Source organism: Eptatretus burgeri, chromosome 13 (genome assembly GCF_056783735.1).
Source record: "Eptatretus burgeri isolate ZD-2024b chromosome 13, Ebu_testis_v1, whole genome shotgun sequence".
NCBI classification, from domain to species: Eukaryota; Metazoa; Chordata; class Myxini; order Myxiniformes; family Myxinidae; genus Eptatretus; species Eptatretus burgeri.
Genome location: NC_140973.1, coordinates 78,257,797 through 78,275,296, shown reverse-complemented (window position 1 = coordinate 78,275,296; position 17,500 = coordinate 78,257,797). Strand labels below are relative to the sequence as shown.

At 42.1% G+C, this 17,500-nt stretch overlaps 1 protein-coding gene across 4 annotated transcripts in view; it reads right to left on the bottom strand.

Moving 5' to 3' along the window:
• COL7A1 (collagen type VII alpha 1 chain) overlaps positions 1–17,500 on the bottom strand; it is a 287,085-nt gene that overhangs the window by 114,382 nt on the left and 155,203 nt on the right. For all 4 annotated transcript variants that reach the window (XM_085853235.1, XM_085853234.1, XM_085853238.1 and 1 more), the window contains 8 exons: positions 15,227–15,259; positions 14,339–14,410; positions 10,403–10,462; positions 6,387–6,422; positions 5,259–5,339; positions 4,289–4,324; positions 2,747–2,791; positions 2,150–2,221 (listed from right to left, as the gene is read on the bottom strand). In XM_085853235.1, coding sequence (XP_085709361.1) covers positions 2,150–2,221; positions 2,747–2,791; positions 4,289–4,324; positions 5,259–5,339; positions 6,387–6,422; positions 10,403–10,462; positions 14,339–14,410; positions 15,227–15,259 — 435 coding nt within the window. The remainder of the gene's footprint in view (positions 1–2,149; positions 2,222–2,746; positions 2,792–4,288; positions 4,325–5,258; positions 5,340–6,386; positions 6,423–10,402; positions 10,463–14,338; positions 14,411–15,226; positions 15,260–17,500) is intronic.

Here is a 17,500-nt window from a genome sequence, read left to right as displayed (position 1 = left end):
GATGGTTCTGCGAAACCGTCACTCCCAAAGGCAATGGCACACAACATGTCGCGGTTCCCGAGATACTTATGTCGTTATTATTCATTTTAGATCGCCTTTCCCTTAGGTGCAATGGATTTAATGGGTCAATATGCGCTGTATGGGATTAGGCAGGTTTTCCCCTTCTTTTTCCCTCTTGCTTCTGCACGCACAAACCTTTCCTTCCTTCACACATGCATGCAGGCAGTTCATTAGCAAGCGCACGTCAAAACCATTTGAATCGTACTCCATAACCCAACGTGCATTTCACTACGACCTTCACCATACTCGAATCGCAATGGTTCAACATTTTATACAGCATCAAGACTCCTTTATTATAACCATCATATCATTGAAATATCATCCAAGCTCGCCTACATTCACCATTGACGTCCCCAGCATAACCGACGACCGTAACAAACAGCCACCAGGAATGATCACAACCACCACAACCACCACAAATCACCATGCCAGAACTCACCGCGACACTGACACTACCATCGCCTCAACCATGGTCACTGCCGACGACTGCAACCCCCTTTTAAGATTGACAGGGATGGGGGAAGCACTGCGCACCATTGCCAACGTTCGAGTCTGGACATGCAGACATCTCACTTGGAGCGCAAGCATACACAAGACTCCATTTGACGTCGTGACGGTGGCCGTTACGCTCCGCTCAATTATGGCCTCCATTTGGTGTGCGGTGCACGTTCGTGCATGGGGAGCGCGACCGACCATCCCAGTCCCACGTTAATTATGGAGCTCAGCTGTGTCGGACAGCCCAGAGCCTAATGGGGCCATTTCCATGGCTGCACCCTTGCTTGGGCAGGGCCAGCGCCATAGTAATCATCCGTACGCCAATAGGGGCACTGGGAAAGGCCTATCAATCTGTTTTATCTGATGCTAAACTCCTTCTTCGTCAGGGGATTAGAAAACGCATGTGTTCCGGACAGATGGTGCATTCTGGGTCGGTTCTTGGTTCGTGGTTCAACAGACGGAGCTTGGCGGAGTGGGTCGGAACAGAGCGGAATGGAGTCTACGGAGAGGAGCGTTGGACAAGCAAGAGAACCAGGCGACAGGCCAAGCGCAGTTATTAGAGCAGTAGCAGTAACATTTACAGACTTCCTCACACATCAATAAGCTTATGTTCTCACATATTCTTCTTCCTTTTTTTTTCATCTCGTCTGCTGGAGACGCGTATTCATATAGACAGCATCAGTGATTATCCAGGCCCACTGATCCTGCCCTTTTACAGTTTCTTCTCTGCACATCACTTGCACATCATCTGCCCATCACTGCACACTCATTTTGCACCTCCTCTGATCACGCACCTCAGATACCCTCAATTTTTCTCCTCCCCCCCCCACCCCCCTCAGCGACTGGGTTTGCACAGGTCCATCGACCTCACCTGGTAATTGAGAGTTCGCAAACACCTCGTACCATCTCTTATCTCTCTTTATGATCCAACTTTCCTCATATCAGGAGTGTTTCTGATGGCACCTGTTGTGTTAACATAAGTTAAGCATGTGTGAGTATTGGATCGGTAGAGCTCTGCACTGCGTCCTCTCTTGTAAATGGCTGTATTTATTTTGCCGTGTCTCACCAATCCTTGCTTTCCCTGCTGTACGTATTTTCTGTATTTAAACCCTTGCTTATTGTACACATATCTTTCCTTGCCCTTTTAATAATAAATTGTTTATATTGTAAATGTACCCAGCTCGTAGTGTCGTTTCCTCCATTTGTCCAGCATCGTCTGCAAGTAGCATTAGCCAGGAAGTTTTACCCCACCGATTGGCTCTACACGTTAGCCGGTGCATACTTGGCAGCTCTGCTTGGCTGTCCCTGATCAGGTAAGATAAGGCAAGTACACATTGAGGGCACGAGTCCCCTTGATACCATCGTCCAAAGGAAAGGTAACACATGACGTCGTGATAACCATGTCAGGATTGGCGGTGTCAATCAGCATTTGTGGTTGATTAGCAACATGCCGAGCTGCAGAGTCATCCGCAGTCGGTGGCTTCAGGAGCTGGTGTTCGGGAGGAACTCAAGCGATTCCCTTCATGGCGAACTTCGAACCCCGAGCCGTAACAATATGTTTTAATGGAGTGAATGTGGCTATTGGTATACTCACGTCAACGGCTGGGTAGCCTGATTCGCCTTTGACTCCCTTTTCTCCAGCTTGTCCGTTGGTTCCCGGAGATCCCTGACGGGAGAAATGAAAGGTACATTGAGATGTGGGATCTAATAAACAAACAAAGTCTTTTGAACCTTGGAAGTAATTCATCAAATGGATTGTGTAAAACACTTGCAATTATGAGTGCAGATGCACAGTTCAACATTATTGAAATGATACAGCACAAAAGTAAGGTAACTAAAGTGACGATGTCAGGCTCAATGAAAAACATGCCAATTACTTCCCCAGAAATTCGCTCTACAAAAGCGCCTTTGGATCCACAAGCAACTGCAACTTCACAACACTATGATGGAGTACCTCATTAACCTGAATAGCATGGTCTCATGATAGTATGATGCAAAAATTGATGGCACAGTGACACATGACATTATGACCTTTAATCCCATTAGATATGACCCTGAGATGCCAAAACATAATCATGCACTGACTACATATAAGAATACAGTACAAATAAAAGCATAAAAGGTTAGGTTAGATGAGATGTCCATAAAGTACGCAGGTACAGATGATGATGCATTGAGATTGGGCTCATACCCGAAAGCCTCGAGGTCCCGGTAATCCAACTGCACCTGTGTTACCCTGTAATATGCCAGAAAGTTGGAAACGGTGATTAGGTCATTAATGTTAGCATCAATAAAGAAGCTTGTAAATCAGATTATGAAAAACTAGAGTATACAATATGTGCACGAAATAAATAAATAAAAATCTCCCAAATTAAATCCAACAATCGAAAACAAAGTGAGAAAAACGACGACAACTAGAAGGGAACTCGGTAGAGCGCATACCTCCGCCAGGCTGATTCGTTTATGTTTTGTATTCCACTGATAGGCCGGATCTGGAATCGGACCTGAACTAAAATTTAATGAGCTTGTTTTTGTTAACCAACCAACTCATCCACCAAGTTTCGTCTGAATCCATCTTTAACTTTTTGAAATATCGTGCTCCATATCATTTTAGCCCAATCCCTCAATGGTGAAGAATCACTTTAAAAATTCTAGTAGTCAGATCTGGATCTTAACCAAAATTTAATCAGTTCTTCCTTGTCACACACTCAACTTGCCCACCAAATTTCATCTGGATCTGTAAACAACTTTTTGAGATATCCTGCACACAAGGAGACATACAAACAGACAGGGGTGAAAACATAACCTCCTTCACCTTCGGTGGCGGAGGTAATAACGGAGTATAATGCACCTGACTTGACTAAACCAGTCTACATGCAGTCATTTCACTGCAAAATGAAGATGTCCATCAATACGGTACATTCTGTTATTTTCAATGTGATTCGAGGTCACTGTACTCCAGTAAATTTTTCAATTTCATCTCTCCATCTGATCTTTGGTATATCTAACCAGACTCAGTGGCGTAATCGCCAATGTGTCTGCTCCGAACCTGGGAGGCCCCGTTTGGCAAACCCATCGAACCCGACTGAGTCGTACGATACCGAGAATTCAACACGATACTTCTTGCTTGATGCTGAGCATTTAAGAAGGATATAGAACACCGATAAACCATGGGTTGGCAACCATTGAGCAGGCTTGATGGGTCTAAAAGCCTCCTCTTGCATTAAAGTTCCTTGTGAGGGAACTCATTGTTATGATGATGATGATGATGATGATGTCTATGCTTTTTCCAGGGCTTACTCGAGATTGCCAGTTTGTAAATGTTGTTGTCCACCAGTTGTCTGTTTCTCTTGCTACATGTTCATGCTAGTTGTATTTGCATATAATGCACACAACGATGATAACAAAGTATAATGCACACAATGGTGGCAAACATTGACGGCCATTCATGGCTGAACATTTATGGTTCTTCGGTGACATTGGGGCCGATGACATTTGGAAGAGTGCTTTTATGTGAGCTTATAACGAGAAATAAATAAGTTATACTAATATCAATTTGGACTCGAAACCTGGTGACTCAAATTTCAAATCGACATTTTGGAGCTCGGATCGAAAGCACGCACTTCGGAAACTGAACTGAAGATGTTCAACCAGAATGACAGCCCTCCCTTTAGTATCAGTACCCTTTGAGTACAGAAAACAATCAAAAAGAGTTAAAATGCCTCTTTCTTACCTTGGGACCTGGAGGACCAACACCTCCCTTCTCACCCTGCATGGCAGATAAGAACAAAAAATAAATACTTAGCGTTATTATGTAAAAGTAACGATTTCAGTGCATCATGACCAACAAAACTGAGCATGGTTGGTTGGGCCATTATAAATACAGTACTGGGGCAAGCACACATATTTATATAAGGAGCAAAAAACACAAAGGGAGTAAAAAAGCACAAGGGGGAAATAACAAATGGGCAGCAAGGTAGTAGAATGGGAGGAGCTTGGAAGTTGGCGGGACGTGAGAGGGTGAGGATCCTCGGGTGAAGTTTTATCGAAACTCAGATTGTGACATTCGTCTCGGCGTGTCCTTTTTCTACGTAATGCACCTGCGTGGTTCCTATGGAAATCAAATGGATACGAGTTGTTGGATATCATTTCCTCTTTTTTGGAAATTTGCTTAAAGATTAAAAAAAAAACTGTATTTTTTTTAATCAAAGCTTGACCATGCAATTACTTTCCAATGACATGTAGCTTGTTCCCTGGGTTGATATATTTAAACACCACAAAGAGAAAATGGAATTAGAGAAAAAAAGACAATAACAATAAACTTTCCAAGCTCCAAGTATTGAGCAAATTTCCATTAGATTGCTCGAAATGTTTTGGAAATGCTCATTTGCCATGAAACTGCACAATACGGGATGGAAAAGTGGACCAATTTAGTCCTCAACCCACGGATTGAGCAACTTCATCAACTCCCTCCATCCTGAATATGAGGACGCCACTCTGAAAACCATCCTTGGACTACGCGGAGATGCATGCAGAGATGCATGCGGAGATGAAGAGTCAAAGGACATCGTTTGGATTCTGTAACTCCGTCCTTCTCGTGAAACTGTGTCAAACGTGTCAAAATCCGACTCTCCAATTCAACTCAACCTCTACAGATATCCAAGAGGTGTTTTAACGCGAAAATGGAAGTGCATATTACTTACTTCTTTACCTCTTAGGCCGACAAGTCCGGGAAGGCCTGAGGCACCTGATCGACCCATGTCACCCTTGGGACCCTGAGCCCCCTGCAAAGCAATTGCATTGCTTCTTATGAGAAGATCTTTGTTCACCTTTTATCATTCTTTCATTCATTTGTACAATGCAAAAAGTAACGACAATCTATTATGCAATGTCCTTTTCTAAAGGGTTCGGTCACTGTGTACTGGTGCACCTATCATCTGCAATGGTGCTCTATCAATGGAGTCACCTTGCCTCGGTCATGATGAAACCGGCACATGGAATTCCTAATTGAATCCCAGTCAAAGATAGACAAATATAGCTTCACAAAGCAATGGTAACTATGACTGTTACACCTTGGTGTAAATTCAGTTGAACGAGGAATGGAGATAATTTTTGCATGAAGATGTGAAGAGGAGTCCTATGTTCAAGTGCCGTGCACGTACTCGTACATTCTGGATTTGGCTCATTGGGAACCAGATTGATTTACTTATCCATGTTGATGGTTCAGTGAGACGTATAATACAGTGCTGTACGTCATACTAATCTGGTGATCCCATACAAATCCTCAAAATGCATCTAATGACAATTTCATCAGATCTCATGACGTCTGTTTAAGGGACCTCATTGGTAAGCGAAGATAACAAGGTTACTTCTTCTCCAGCCTGGAATGAATGCCGACGAGTACAAACAAGTCATTCAGTCACATTACCACGGCTACGTCTTTAACGGCTCCAATTATGATCCCACCTTCTTGTGAGGTCGGCCGGGGAAGTTTTTTTTGGAACAAGTCTATCATGAACCATCTGGCCATGCTGACGTTTGAATGCTCATCATTTGGGCAGGAATTTGTAATATATCCAGGGTTCCGGTGATAACTCGTCTTCTCTTTGTGGAAGGCAAGGTGGGATCTTTAACGCCCATCAGAGGTGTAGTGCACTTTGTGATACAATGGCCTTCCTGAAAAATCAATCCAATAATGAGTCGAGTCGGAATCAAACCCAGACTGGACTGTTCATAAGTAAGTGTGGGGTCTCTGCATGATGCTGTGAAGACTCGTCCCATCACCGCAAGGACTAGTCCCATAAAGACTTGAAAGTTTCGGGTTTACTCACCTTGTCACCCGGCCTTCCTGAAAGGCCCACATTGCCCTGAAACACAAAATCATCAACAAAGTCAATGTTTGTATTATTTAATTCCAATCGTGTACATTATTCTGAAACATTAGCTCCAGATGATAACATATTTTCGATTATCAACTTACTTCTTCAAAATGTACCTGAATGGTTGGTAGAATAGTAAACTGAAATAAAAACTGGTTTAGTGATCAGAAACAGAGTGGCTGTGAGTAGGAAGACATCTGGCTGGAAGATTGTGAGTGGTGCAGTGCCTCAGAGATCAGTACTGAGACTGTTATTACTCATAATCTACAGAAACGATTTGGATAGTGGGGTAAAGAGTCGGCTTTCCAAATTTGCGGATGACACAAAGCTTGGAGGTAAGGTAGATAACAGAGAGCGTGTGTGATCAGATTAAGGAAAGTCAAGATAATTGAACAGATTTGGCAAAAGATTGGCCGATTTAATTTAACATAAGGAAATGTATGTAAGGTGTTGGGGATGGGTATAAGAATAATGAAAATAGGATTATATAATACAAGGGGAATCTTGGAGCGTGTCACAAAGGAGAAGGACCTGGCGGTGGTAATAAATATGGAAGGTAAGCAGACAGCACAGTGCCAGGCAGATATACTGGAGGTAAAGCAAATAGGGATTTAGGTTGTACTGTATTTGCAGGGAGATAAATTATAAATCAAAAGAGCCAACAATGCGCAGGAATTTAGTGAGGCCTCACCGAGAATGTGCATCGTTTTGATCCGAGGAAGGACAGAGCTGCCAAAGTGAGGGTTCAGTGTAGAGCAACAAGATTGATTCCTGGGCTAGCTAGACTCAGCTATGAGATGTGGACAAGACTTTATCTATACATTAAAGTCGCAGCAGTTTTCTGTCTGTCTGTCACACTATGTCATTACGGCGTAAGAAGGCTAACTCAAACATCTGATATTTATATTTGCATGCACTTCAAGCCGAACACATTGCCGAACCTGTCATATTCACAATCGCCATGCATGCCCCACCTTTATTTTTTCTCGTTCAGTGTGAAACACAAACAAAGTGATTGTTCAAATGATCATCAAATATCAAAAGGATAGGCATCACAGGCCTTCCATTGACACAGCGCGTATAGGCCTAAAGCTTCATTCCTTAGGCCTCACCTTCAGACCACTTTGGATTTTTCATAAATCCATAAGCCCCCCGTTGGACTTGGTCCGAAATGGGGGGCTTATGGATTTGGTCTCGTCTGTCCTTGCGTCCATAGAAATATTTCTGACAGGTATGGACCAATTTTGTTTAAACATGGTACGGAGACAACACATGATGATCTACATAAGTACATTGTTTTGTTTCACGATTCCATTAAAGATGGCCAACTGGTGGACATTTTGTTACTTAAATGTGTCACCAACCATTTCTCAGACATGCATGGTCTGATTTTGTTCAAACTTGGCACAAGCACAGGACATGACTGCAAACACGTGCAACTCACTTTATTTTGTGATCTGATCAAAGATGACCGACTGGTAGACTGGCGGTCATATTCGTTGTGCATAAATATGGGCTACCCCTTCAACAACTTCGGTGCAGCAAAATTACTTAAAACAACGGGGACTATGACATTTTATGTCTTTTTTTAGTTTTTTTATATGTTACTTGGTCTCCTTGTTTTCTTTCTCGAGTGATTGATGCAGCACTTTCCGGTGCTGAATGAGGAGTCGGAGCCGCTGGGATTACGGGTTTCCTGGGTCAAAACTAAGATCCAGGCTTTCAATGACATCTTGGATGCCACTGTCCTGTCTGTGCCTGTTTGTGGTGAGGATGTTGAGGTCGTGGAGAGATTCACTTACCTTGGCAGTGATATTCATGTCTCTGCAGGCTGTGAGTCAGAGTTCAATCGACGTCTGGGTCAGGCCTGGGGAGTCATGGATTCACTGGATCATGGGGTGTGGCGCTGCCGATACCTGTGCGGGAGGACGAAAGTCTGAGTCTTCAGGTCCTTGGTGCTTCCAGTATTGCTCTATGGATGTGAGACTTGGACTCTGCCCAAGGATCTGAGACGGAGACTTAATTCCTTTGGTACCAGGTCTCTTCGGAGAATCCTTGGCTATCGCTGGTCGGACTTTGTGTCCAACGAGCGGATGCTGAGAGAGACTCAAATGAGATTTGCTACCTGCATAGTCCGTGAGCATCAGCTGCGGCTGTATGGACATGTGGCTCGTTTTCCTGACGCTGATCCTGCTCACCAGATTCTCTCAGCCAGGGAGTCTCGTGAGTGGAGGAGGCAAATGGGCTGACCACGTGCCTCGTGGTTGATCGGCATCTCAAGGAGATGGAGATGGGCCAGGCATCTGCCTGGGGGATGGCCAGACGGAGGTCCCTGGAGTAGCGGCAGAAAGTGGACGCAGCGACGCACTGCTCTGATGCCTGCTCCCATACCTGACCTGACCTGACATTCCGGACTTCCTGCCCGGGTTTTTTTTCCCCCTGGGAGAGTTTAAGGCTTTTACCGCGCGCGGGAGTAACGAATTGGCCTAGGTTTATTAATACAGGAATATAGTTTTTGTAACAACAATAATAATGTAACGTTAATAATAATAATATAGAAACCTTAATCATCACACTTCAATCCCTTTGTGGTGACTGCTAAGTTACTAGATTAAAGCGGTGTATTATTCATGACTCAATGAGAAGCTCAGATAGTAAAGTGGACTTGATGAAAATGCTGCAGACAGTGAAGAGGGAAAGTGAAAAAGCTGGTCTTTAATTAAACCTAAAAAAAAGCCTAAATCTTCTCAACTGAATGGATCGACGTGTTCATATTGGGAGACAATCACGTGGAAATAGTGGAAAGTTTAATCTTCCTGGGTTCTGAGATTGAAGTGAGTGGATGATGTGGCAGATGAATTAATAGACAGTTAGTGTTGAGGAGAACAGCAACGTCAAGGTTGACAAATATTTGACAAAACAAACCAAGAGGATCTGGTGAATGTTCTGGTATTTCCAGTCGCAATGTATCGATGCGAGTCATGGACAATGAAGAAGAAAGAAAGGAAGAAGATTGGAAGTTTTTGAAATGTGATGTTGGAGACAAATGTTAAATATTCCATGGACTGCAAGAAGATTAAAGAAATCGATGTTCGAAGAAGTTAGACCACTTTGTACATTGGAAGCACAGTTCCATGCGAAAACAGAAACCGTCATACTTTGGACACATCATGCATGCAGAACATGAAAGTCTGGAGAAATCAACCATGCTGGGTACGGTTGATGGAAGGAGAGGGAGAGGAAGACCTTGTGTGTGCCAGATGGATCTGGCGAAGGCTGCAACTAAGTTGTCTCTGCCAAGAGCTTCGGGAAGCAGTGCAGGATGGAGATGGTTGGAGAAATCTGATCATGGATGTCACCAGAAGTTGGACATGACTTGACGGAACTCTGTGGTGATTATGTGCAGCAAGCTGTTTGTTGTGAATGACGAGCCACATTTAAAATAAATTCTATTATTAATATAAGATCTTGTGAACTTTTAATCAAAAATGCTTTCCATCGAAAGAGTCTAAAAAAAAATTCAACCTTCACTCCAAGTCCTAAACAGATCAGATAAAATGGTCCGTAGGAGGTTTAAAATGCAATCACTTGCACATAATGGGAGTAATACACATTGGTGCAACTGGGGGAGAGAGAGGGGGGAGGATCTGGGGGCTCAAGCCCCCTCCTTGACTCAAGTATCAGAGAAAATCGTCTGACTGGATTAGGACTACTGTAAGTGCATCGCAGTCGGCACATCTTGGTCGAGACTGTGAATGACACACTGTTGCACTCTCAGCTCTCACCCCATCACCTTGATTTTGTACTTTAATATTTTGTGGACCTCTGCTACTTCCTCATTTAGCAGGTAACCATAGCCCCCCTCCCCCACCCCCGATGAATATCCTAAATGCACCCCTGAAATACATGTGGTTCACATAATGGGATAGAAATTCAATCACTGAAACGTGGATAAAAAGAAGACATACCCGCTCCCCTCGTTCTCCCTTCAGTCCTGACTGCCCAGGAATTCCAAACCCAAGATCTCCCTGTCAGAAAACAGCAAGTGCACAAATGCTTGACTGAAAGTCACAAAACATCCGCAGGTATCAGAATCAATGTACAACCGCCTAGCAATCCACATCAATGTGATAAAGTCAGAAAAACAGTTGTAGTGCCATGAATGTTCAATGAGCTGCGGCTTCTACATCTCCAGCCTGGAGGTAGAAGTTCAGTTTCAGGTCTATACGATGATGACTCACAGATTACTAAAAAGTTAAACAGCAACACGCACGCACGCACACGCACACACACACACACATAACATCGAATAACTATAAGTATCAAATGGTGAATTTGCCATGATATGTAGACGAAGCTGGACATGATTTTGCGACATGAAGAACACCTGTACATCATTTCACCACATGCCGAGCCCATGTCTATGGTTTTGGAATGCAACGTACACCTGTAGTCCGGTCAGTTAGGGTCAAAATATTTACAGACTGGACAAAAGCACCAAACTTGGCAAGAAGGTAGATTAGAGTCCAGAGATTAATTTTTAAAAAGGAGACGGCGACGATCGATTCTCTGTTCAGTACCAAACGGGCCTAAACTTGGCCCAGATCGATGGGCGTGACGCCGAAGTATCGGTGTGGAGGAACGCGCAAATTTGACGACCTGCCCTAATTATACAGTGCTCCGCACGGAGGAACTATGGAGCATCAACAATAGCAGTAGTAAGTTGTGCTCTGAATTCATGTCATTCTTTCGCGTTAGAAAATCCATTTTCGGGGTAGAAAAGGGAGTGGTAGGTCACGTTATGACACCAAATAAGATTTTACTCGTGCATATATCCGAAGGATGTAGTAGAGGCATGTTGTTCGGTTGTAGTTGTGCAAAACAATGGCGATTTTTACGACGCCGGCCTCCCGCCGGAAAAAATGATTTTCAATGATAGCCCGACATGACATGCAGATCTGTAGCCTCACCCACAGCATAGTTATTGCCCCCCCTCCCCAAACAATGGGAGCTTGCAGTCTGACTACCCTGCCCTATTATTGGCTGGCTTTATTGGAATGAAGGCATGGGTGGTTTTGAGGCCTGTACCAGTGTTGTATCATTGCCAGCTCTCATACTGAGCAATAATACCTGCACTAGGTCTTGAGAGATATTCTTTCTTTTAAATTTCTAATATGATTATGGATAACAGGATGAAAATAACATCTCAATGATGTGATAAGACAATGAACGTTGTGTTGATCAATGATTATAATTATTGACTCTTGACAGCTGAGCTTCGTGGGCCACACCACCAACCAAGTAGCCATCATAGCATACTTATACAGACCACATCATCAGGCAGTCAGCATCTATCTTCATCATTATTTATATCTGATTCTGATGACTGATTGATTTCTGAGATTTGTTTCTGGCCGATCAAATCTTATGGTCTTTTCATTCATATGAATGCCATTCAATTCTTTTGTATGGTTCCTTTTTTTTGTCATTCTCATCAAACTGGCATATAAGGGCTTTGTTTGCAATTACAACAAGCGAAGTCTTCTTTTTTTTGTTGAATCAATTGTTTTTGTTAACCGAGGGATAACTATTAAACTGTTGATTCTCTGTTGAGTCCCCCAAGAGGCTATAAAAAGCTTGAAATATCACAGTTTTAGTGTATTGGAAAACGAAGACAATATTTACCATGCAGTATATCTAGAGTGAAAAAAAAAAACAGTATCTCTGGAACCAGACGAGCTTGGACCAAAATTTAAAGGGTTCCTTTCTCAGAATGACATAATCCTTCCACAAATCATGGTTTCTTTACCTGCTGACCCTATTTGATTTTTTTTCCAATCTACCTACCTAAGGGGCAAAGTTCACATGGATCACGACATCTTCAGGTTCTAGGTACGGGAAAATCTAAAATGCTTTCAATATACTATGAGAAGCTAGTTCCTCCCAAGTATTTTGTGTATTTTAACAGCCGAGCCGACCCTTTCGTTTCAGCAGAGGCCGGAGCATGCGGTGGCAGCTACGATTGGTCGCTTTGCCTGATTTGCCAGACAAACACACTGGAAGCAGTTAAATGCCCCCTGGATGCTATATCTAACGTTTCAGGAAACTAAGATACGTCCGTACCAGCGTTTTCTCGAGAATGTTGAACGTTTTTGTGAGATCGATGCGCTGCCTGTGCCGATTGAATATACTGCGGACGCTGTCGACACGTTCGTAGTGAACAGAGCCACCTGGCATAAATAGTCCTCCTCTCGTTTTAATGATCAGAAGCTGAGTTGGTGCCTAAAATGCAAATATGTGGCCCTCGAAAATGAATCTTCGCCACCAGCGCAGCGACCGAAGAGAGGGTCGTTTGACAAATCCCTGCGTTTGTTCTGTGAAAAATGTGGACCTAAACTTCACGAGTTCACAACATTCGAAGCCGATAGGAGAGTGAGGCAAATGGCAAAAGATCTCGAGGATGATTCTTTGATCGCAAAAAAATCTCCGGTGGTGATTTAATCGCTTTGGAAGCTAAATATCATTTGGAATGCCTCGCATCGTATAGGAACAGACATAGATCTGTGAAAAGGGTGGAAAACAGAGATACCGAGGAAGAAGATAAAAATGTGAACGAATCGAGAGCGCTTCGTGAACTCCTTACGCATATCGAGACTTACATTCCATTGCCGTTAAGCATATCCACCCGTGGTCAAGGGTGACCTGAAGGAAACAGTGTTCAGGTACACGTCGCTGTTTTTCCACTTGACCATTCGTCACGTCCCACGTTGTGGGATGTTTCCTGGCTCAGCGTCCAGTTTTCGGTATTATCGCTCGTATCATTATTATATGAATTAATTAGTTTCTGATCCTGTTAATATGCTGTTCGAAATGTTTTCTTCTGTGCATTTCTCTTGCGTGCGCATCGGAATTTAAAGATTTTCAAAAAACAGGTGTTATATTCCAACGTTATTAGATTTGTTTAGTACATTATAATACTGTCGATTGAAAAGCGTAATGTTTACACCATCCTAGCTAAGTGGTCTCATCAATTACAGAGAGATTTTTGAGCAAAATCGACTTGTATTGCAAATTAGTGTAATGTGACCTTTTGACCTTGAAAATTGACCTTCAAGGTCAAGGTCGGACGTGTCTCCTTTTCTCAAAATGTTTACTTTGGTGCCCTCTATCCACATGCCAAATGTGGTACTTTTGTCCAGTCTGTCACTGTTTGGCCATTTTTTTCCCCCTAACTGACCGGACTACTGTGCAATATTTATGGAATGTTTAACATGTGCAAGAGGAATTCTTAGTAATGAAGTCTAAAGCTTTGGCGGCAAAAAAACATGTGGCCTTGAAAACAGGATGTACCAGAGAAAACGTACCTCTCATTGTGCTCGTAGATTTTACACACACACACACACACACACACACACACACACACACACACACACACACACACACACACACACACACACACACACACACACACACACACACACACACACACACACACACACACACACAAAACTTTGTACACGTACAGTCACGAACAGCTAGGCATGCGCAATTGTTTGTGCACAATCTCTGCCATCATTGTCAACAATTCACTTTTCTTTGTGTACAGTCAAGGGTCATGGAAGAGCGAGGACAATCATCTGTGCTTCTCATGCAACACTATAAAATGTGTTGATTTACAGGAATAACGAATCAACTATGGGTGCCAAACTAAGGTTGTTTGTCTGTGCTGATTTCTTTTTTAAATGCTAAGCATCAGCAAGGAAGCAGTAAGTTAACCGTTTTGAAATCTTTGCAAGACTCGTCCAGGGTTCAAACCAATGACCTCCCAGACTTAGAGCCGACGCTCTAACTATTGCACCACTGAGTCTGGTCAAGAGGTGTTACCATGCACGATGAATTCATACCTTTTCTCCTTTGTCTCCGTTATCCCCCTTATCTCCCTTTGGTCCTGTTTGTCCTGGAGAACCTTGGACACCCTTAGAAACAAAGACACAATGGAGGGTAACTTTCTTTCAATTCAACATGTGATTGGTATAAAAGCTACCCATTTTCACCCATATAAATACCATTACAAAAGGCTTTTGATGTGAATTTATGTCCAATAACATACTATGTACTGTTGAAAATGATACATTCAGCAAAAGTAAAAGTGAGAGGATTACCATGTTGTAAGAACAACGAATGCAGTTAAATAGTTTAAAATCTCAGGCCTGCATGAGGGCATCTGGATACAGTGGTGAGAAAAAGTTTGCGAAACCTTTATAATTTTCTGTATTTCTCGATAAATTTTACGTGAAATGTGATCAGATCTTCATCCAATTCCAAATAATAGATAAAGGGTACCTGCTTAAACGAATAGCACACAAAAACATTTATTTATATATTTATTGAGCAAAATGATCCAACATTCAATTTCATTGTCGGAAAAAGTTTGTGAATCCCACACCTGGCTGAGTGCATTTTGATGTTTTAAATCCCAGACCTAGCTGAGTGAATGTTCATGGTTTAAAACTCAGGCCTGGCTGAGTGTATTTTGATGGTTTAAAACTCAGGCCTGGGTGAGTGTATTTTGATGGTTCAAATCCAAGACCTGGCTGAGTGCATCTGCATGGTTTAAATCCCAGGCCTGGCTGATTGAATGTTCATGGTTTCAAGCCCAGGACTGGCTGAGTGCATCTGCATGGTTTTTCTCCAAGACCTTGTTCGTTACCGTACACATTCCAAAGAGGTGATTATGACATGACTGCTCCATCTCAAGAAATGTTTATTTAGATTTACAAAGTCCATGTCACCTTCTCTCCTCGATCTCCAGGTGGTCCAGAAATCTGTAGAAAACAAAACAAACCACAAAACAGAGCAATTCATCAAATGATGAATAAGGAGAATGTTCGTCACAATATTGGCGATTTTCCACAAAAACTCTTCCATCCCTCCACCACTACCCAGTGATATTTTGCTTTAATCATATAAACACCAACACATTCAACAGTACAATATTCCTGCCCTCATTACCACCAATGGTAATGCAATGGCAAGCCACCAAGTGTATTCCTTCCAATAAGACCGATTCAGCAGTGCTCATGCCCTCGAAGGTGTATGGACTCTAACGAAAACATTCATTTGACGAGAGGGGGAGCACTCGGGAGAGTGCAAACCTCCACCGCCAATACTGCTGGGTCACTCAAGTGAACCTTATATCTTATTCATTAAATATGATGTCAACAGTGCTGACAGAGTTATAGTTCTTTTCTCCATTTTTTTTGGGGGGGGGGGGGGGAGGGAGGGTTGGAAATCACTTAAAACATGTAGAAATGCCAAAAAAAAAATCGAAATTGTTGAAAAAAAGTTGCAAAAATTTTTTTTCTCTAACAATTTTTTTTGGGGGGGGGGTGGAAATCACTTAAAACATGTAGAAATGCAAAGAAAATTATTTTTCTCTAAATTTTGGGGGGTTGGAAATCACTTAAAACATGTAGAAATGCAAAAAAAAAAAGTTTTTTCTCTTAACAATTTTTTTTGGGGGGGTAACAATTTTTTGGGGGGGTTGGAAATCACTTAAAAGGGAGAAATGCAAAAAAAAATTTTCTTTTTTTTTGGGGGGGGGTAACAATTTGGGGGGGGGGGGTTGGAAATCACTTAAAACATAGAAATGCAAAAAAAAATTCTCTATTTTTTTTGGGGGGGTAACAATTTTTTTGGGGAGGGGTGGAAATCACTTAAAACATGTAGAAATGCCAAAAAAAAAATCGAAATTGTTGAAAAAAAGTTGCAAAAATTTTTTTTCTCTAACAATTTTTTTTTGGGGGGGGGGTGGAAATCACTTAAAACATGTAGAAATGCAAAGAAATTTTTTTTCTCTAAATTTTGGGGGGGGGGGGTTGGAAATCACTTAAAACATGTATAAATGCAAAAAAAAATAATAATAATCCCAATTTTTTTTGGGGGGGGGGGACCAAGTCCAAAATTTAATGGCATGATCCTTGGACCATACCTAACCCCCCCACCAAGTTTCGTCGAAATCCATCAAGGAGTTTTTCCGTAATACCGTTCACAAACAAACAAACAAACAGACAGTCATAGACTGATACGAAATCGTCAACTTGACCTCTGACCTTGTCTAATAAAAGCTGTCTCTCGAGAAGGTAGCAACGCAAACCAGAAGTTTCTACGATGATTCTGTAACCAAACCATCAAAAATCGAATGTTTTGGATGTTTGACCTCACTGTGACCTTGACCTTAAACCAATTGTGATCAAAATCTAATCAGCGCTAGCCACCACCCTCCTGAATCACGTGGTGTAATTTGACATTGGTAGCTTCTTCCGTTCTCGAGTTATCATTTTTTGGATGTTTGACCTCACTGTGACCTTGACCTTTGACCGATTTTGACCAAAATCTAATCAGCACTAGCCATCACCCTCCTGAATCACGTGGTGTAATCTGACATTGGTAGCTTCTTCCGTTCTCGAGTTATCTGTACCAAACCATCAAAAATCGAATATTTGACCTCACTGTGACCTTGACCTTTGACCGATTTTGACCAAAATCTAATCAGCACTTGCCATCACCCTCCTGAATCATGTAGTGTAATTTGACATTCGTAGCTTCTTCCGTTCTCGAGTTATCGTGCCTACAAACAAACAAACAAGCAGTCATAGACTGGTACTTACGAAATCGTCAACTTGACCTCTGTCCTTGTCGAATAAAAGCATGAATCAGTCAGAAGCCCAAGGGGAGCTTGAATTTTGAATTAATTGTGGTCTACGATTTTACACTGTGGTTTGCAGATAATGAGTCCCAGACAAAAACTAGATTTCTTATAAAAATTCCATTTTTTTGTTTTTATTTTTTTTTAAAAAGTGATTCAGTACCAGCAGGATATGCCAGATAATAGGTGTATACCTTTTCAGAAGAATCTGATAAAAGACTTATTATTATATATATATATATATATATATATATATATATATATATATATATATATATATATATATATATCAGTTATTCATTGCTGTTCCAGAATTTCGACAACCGAGTTTTAAGCGTCCTAAGCGATCGCAAAAACC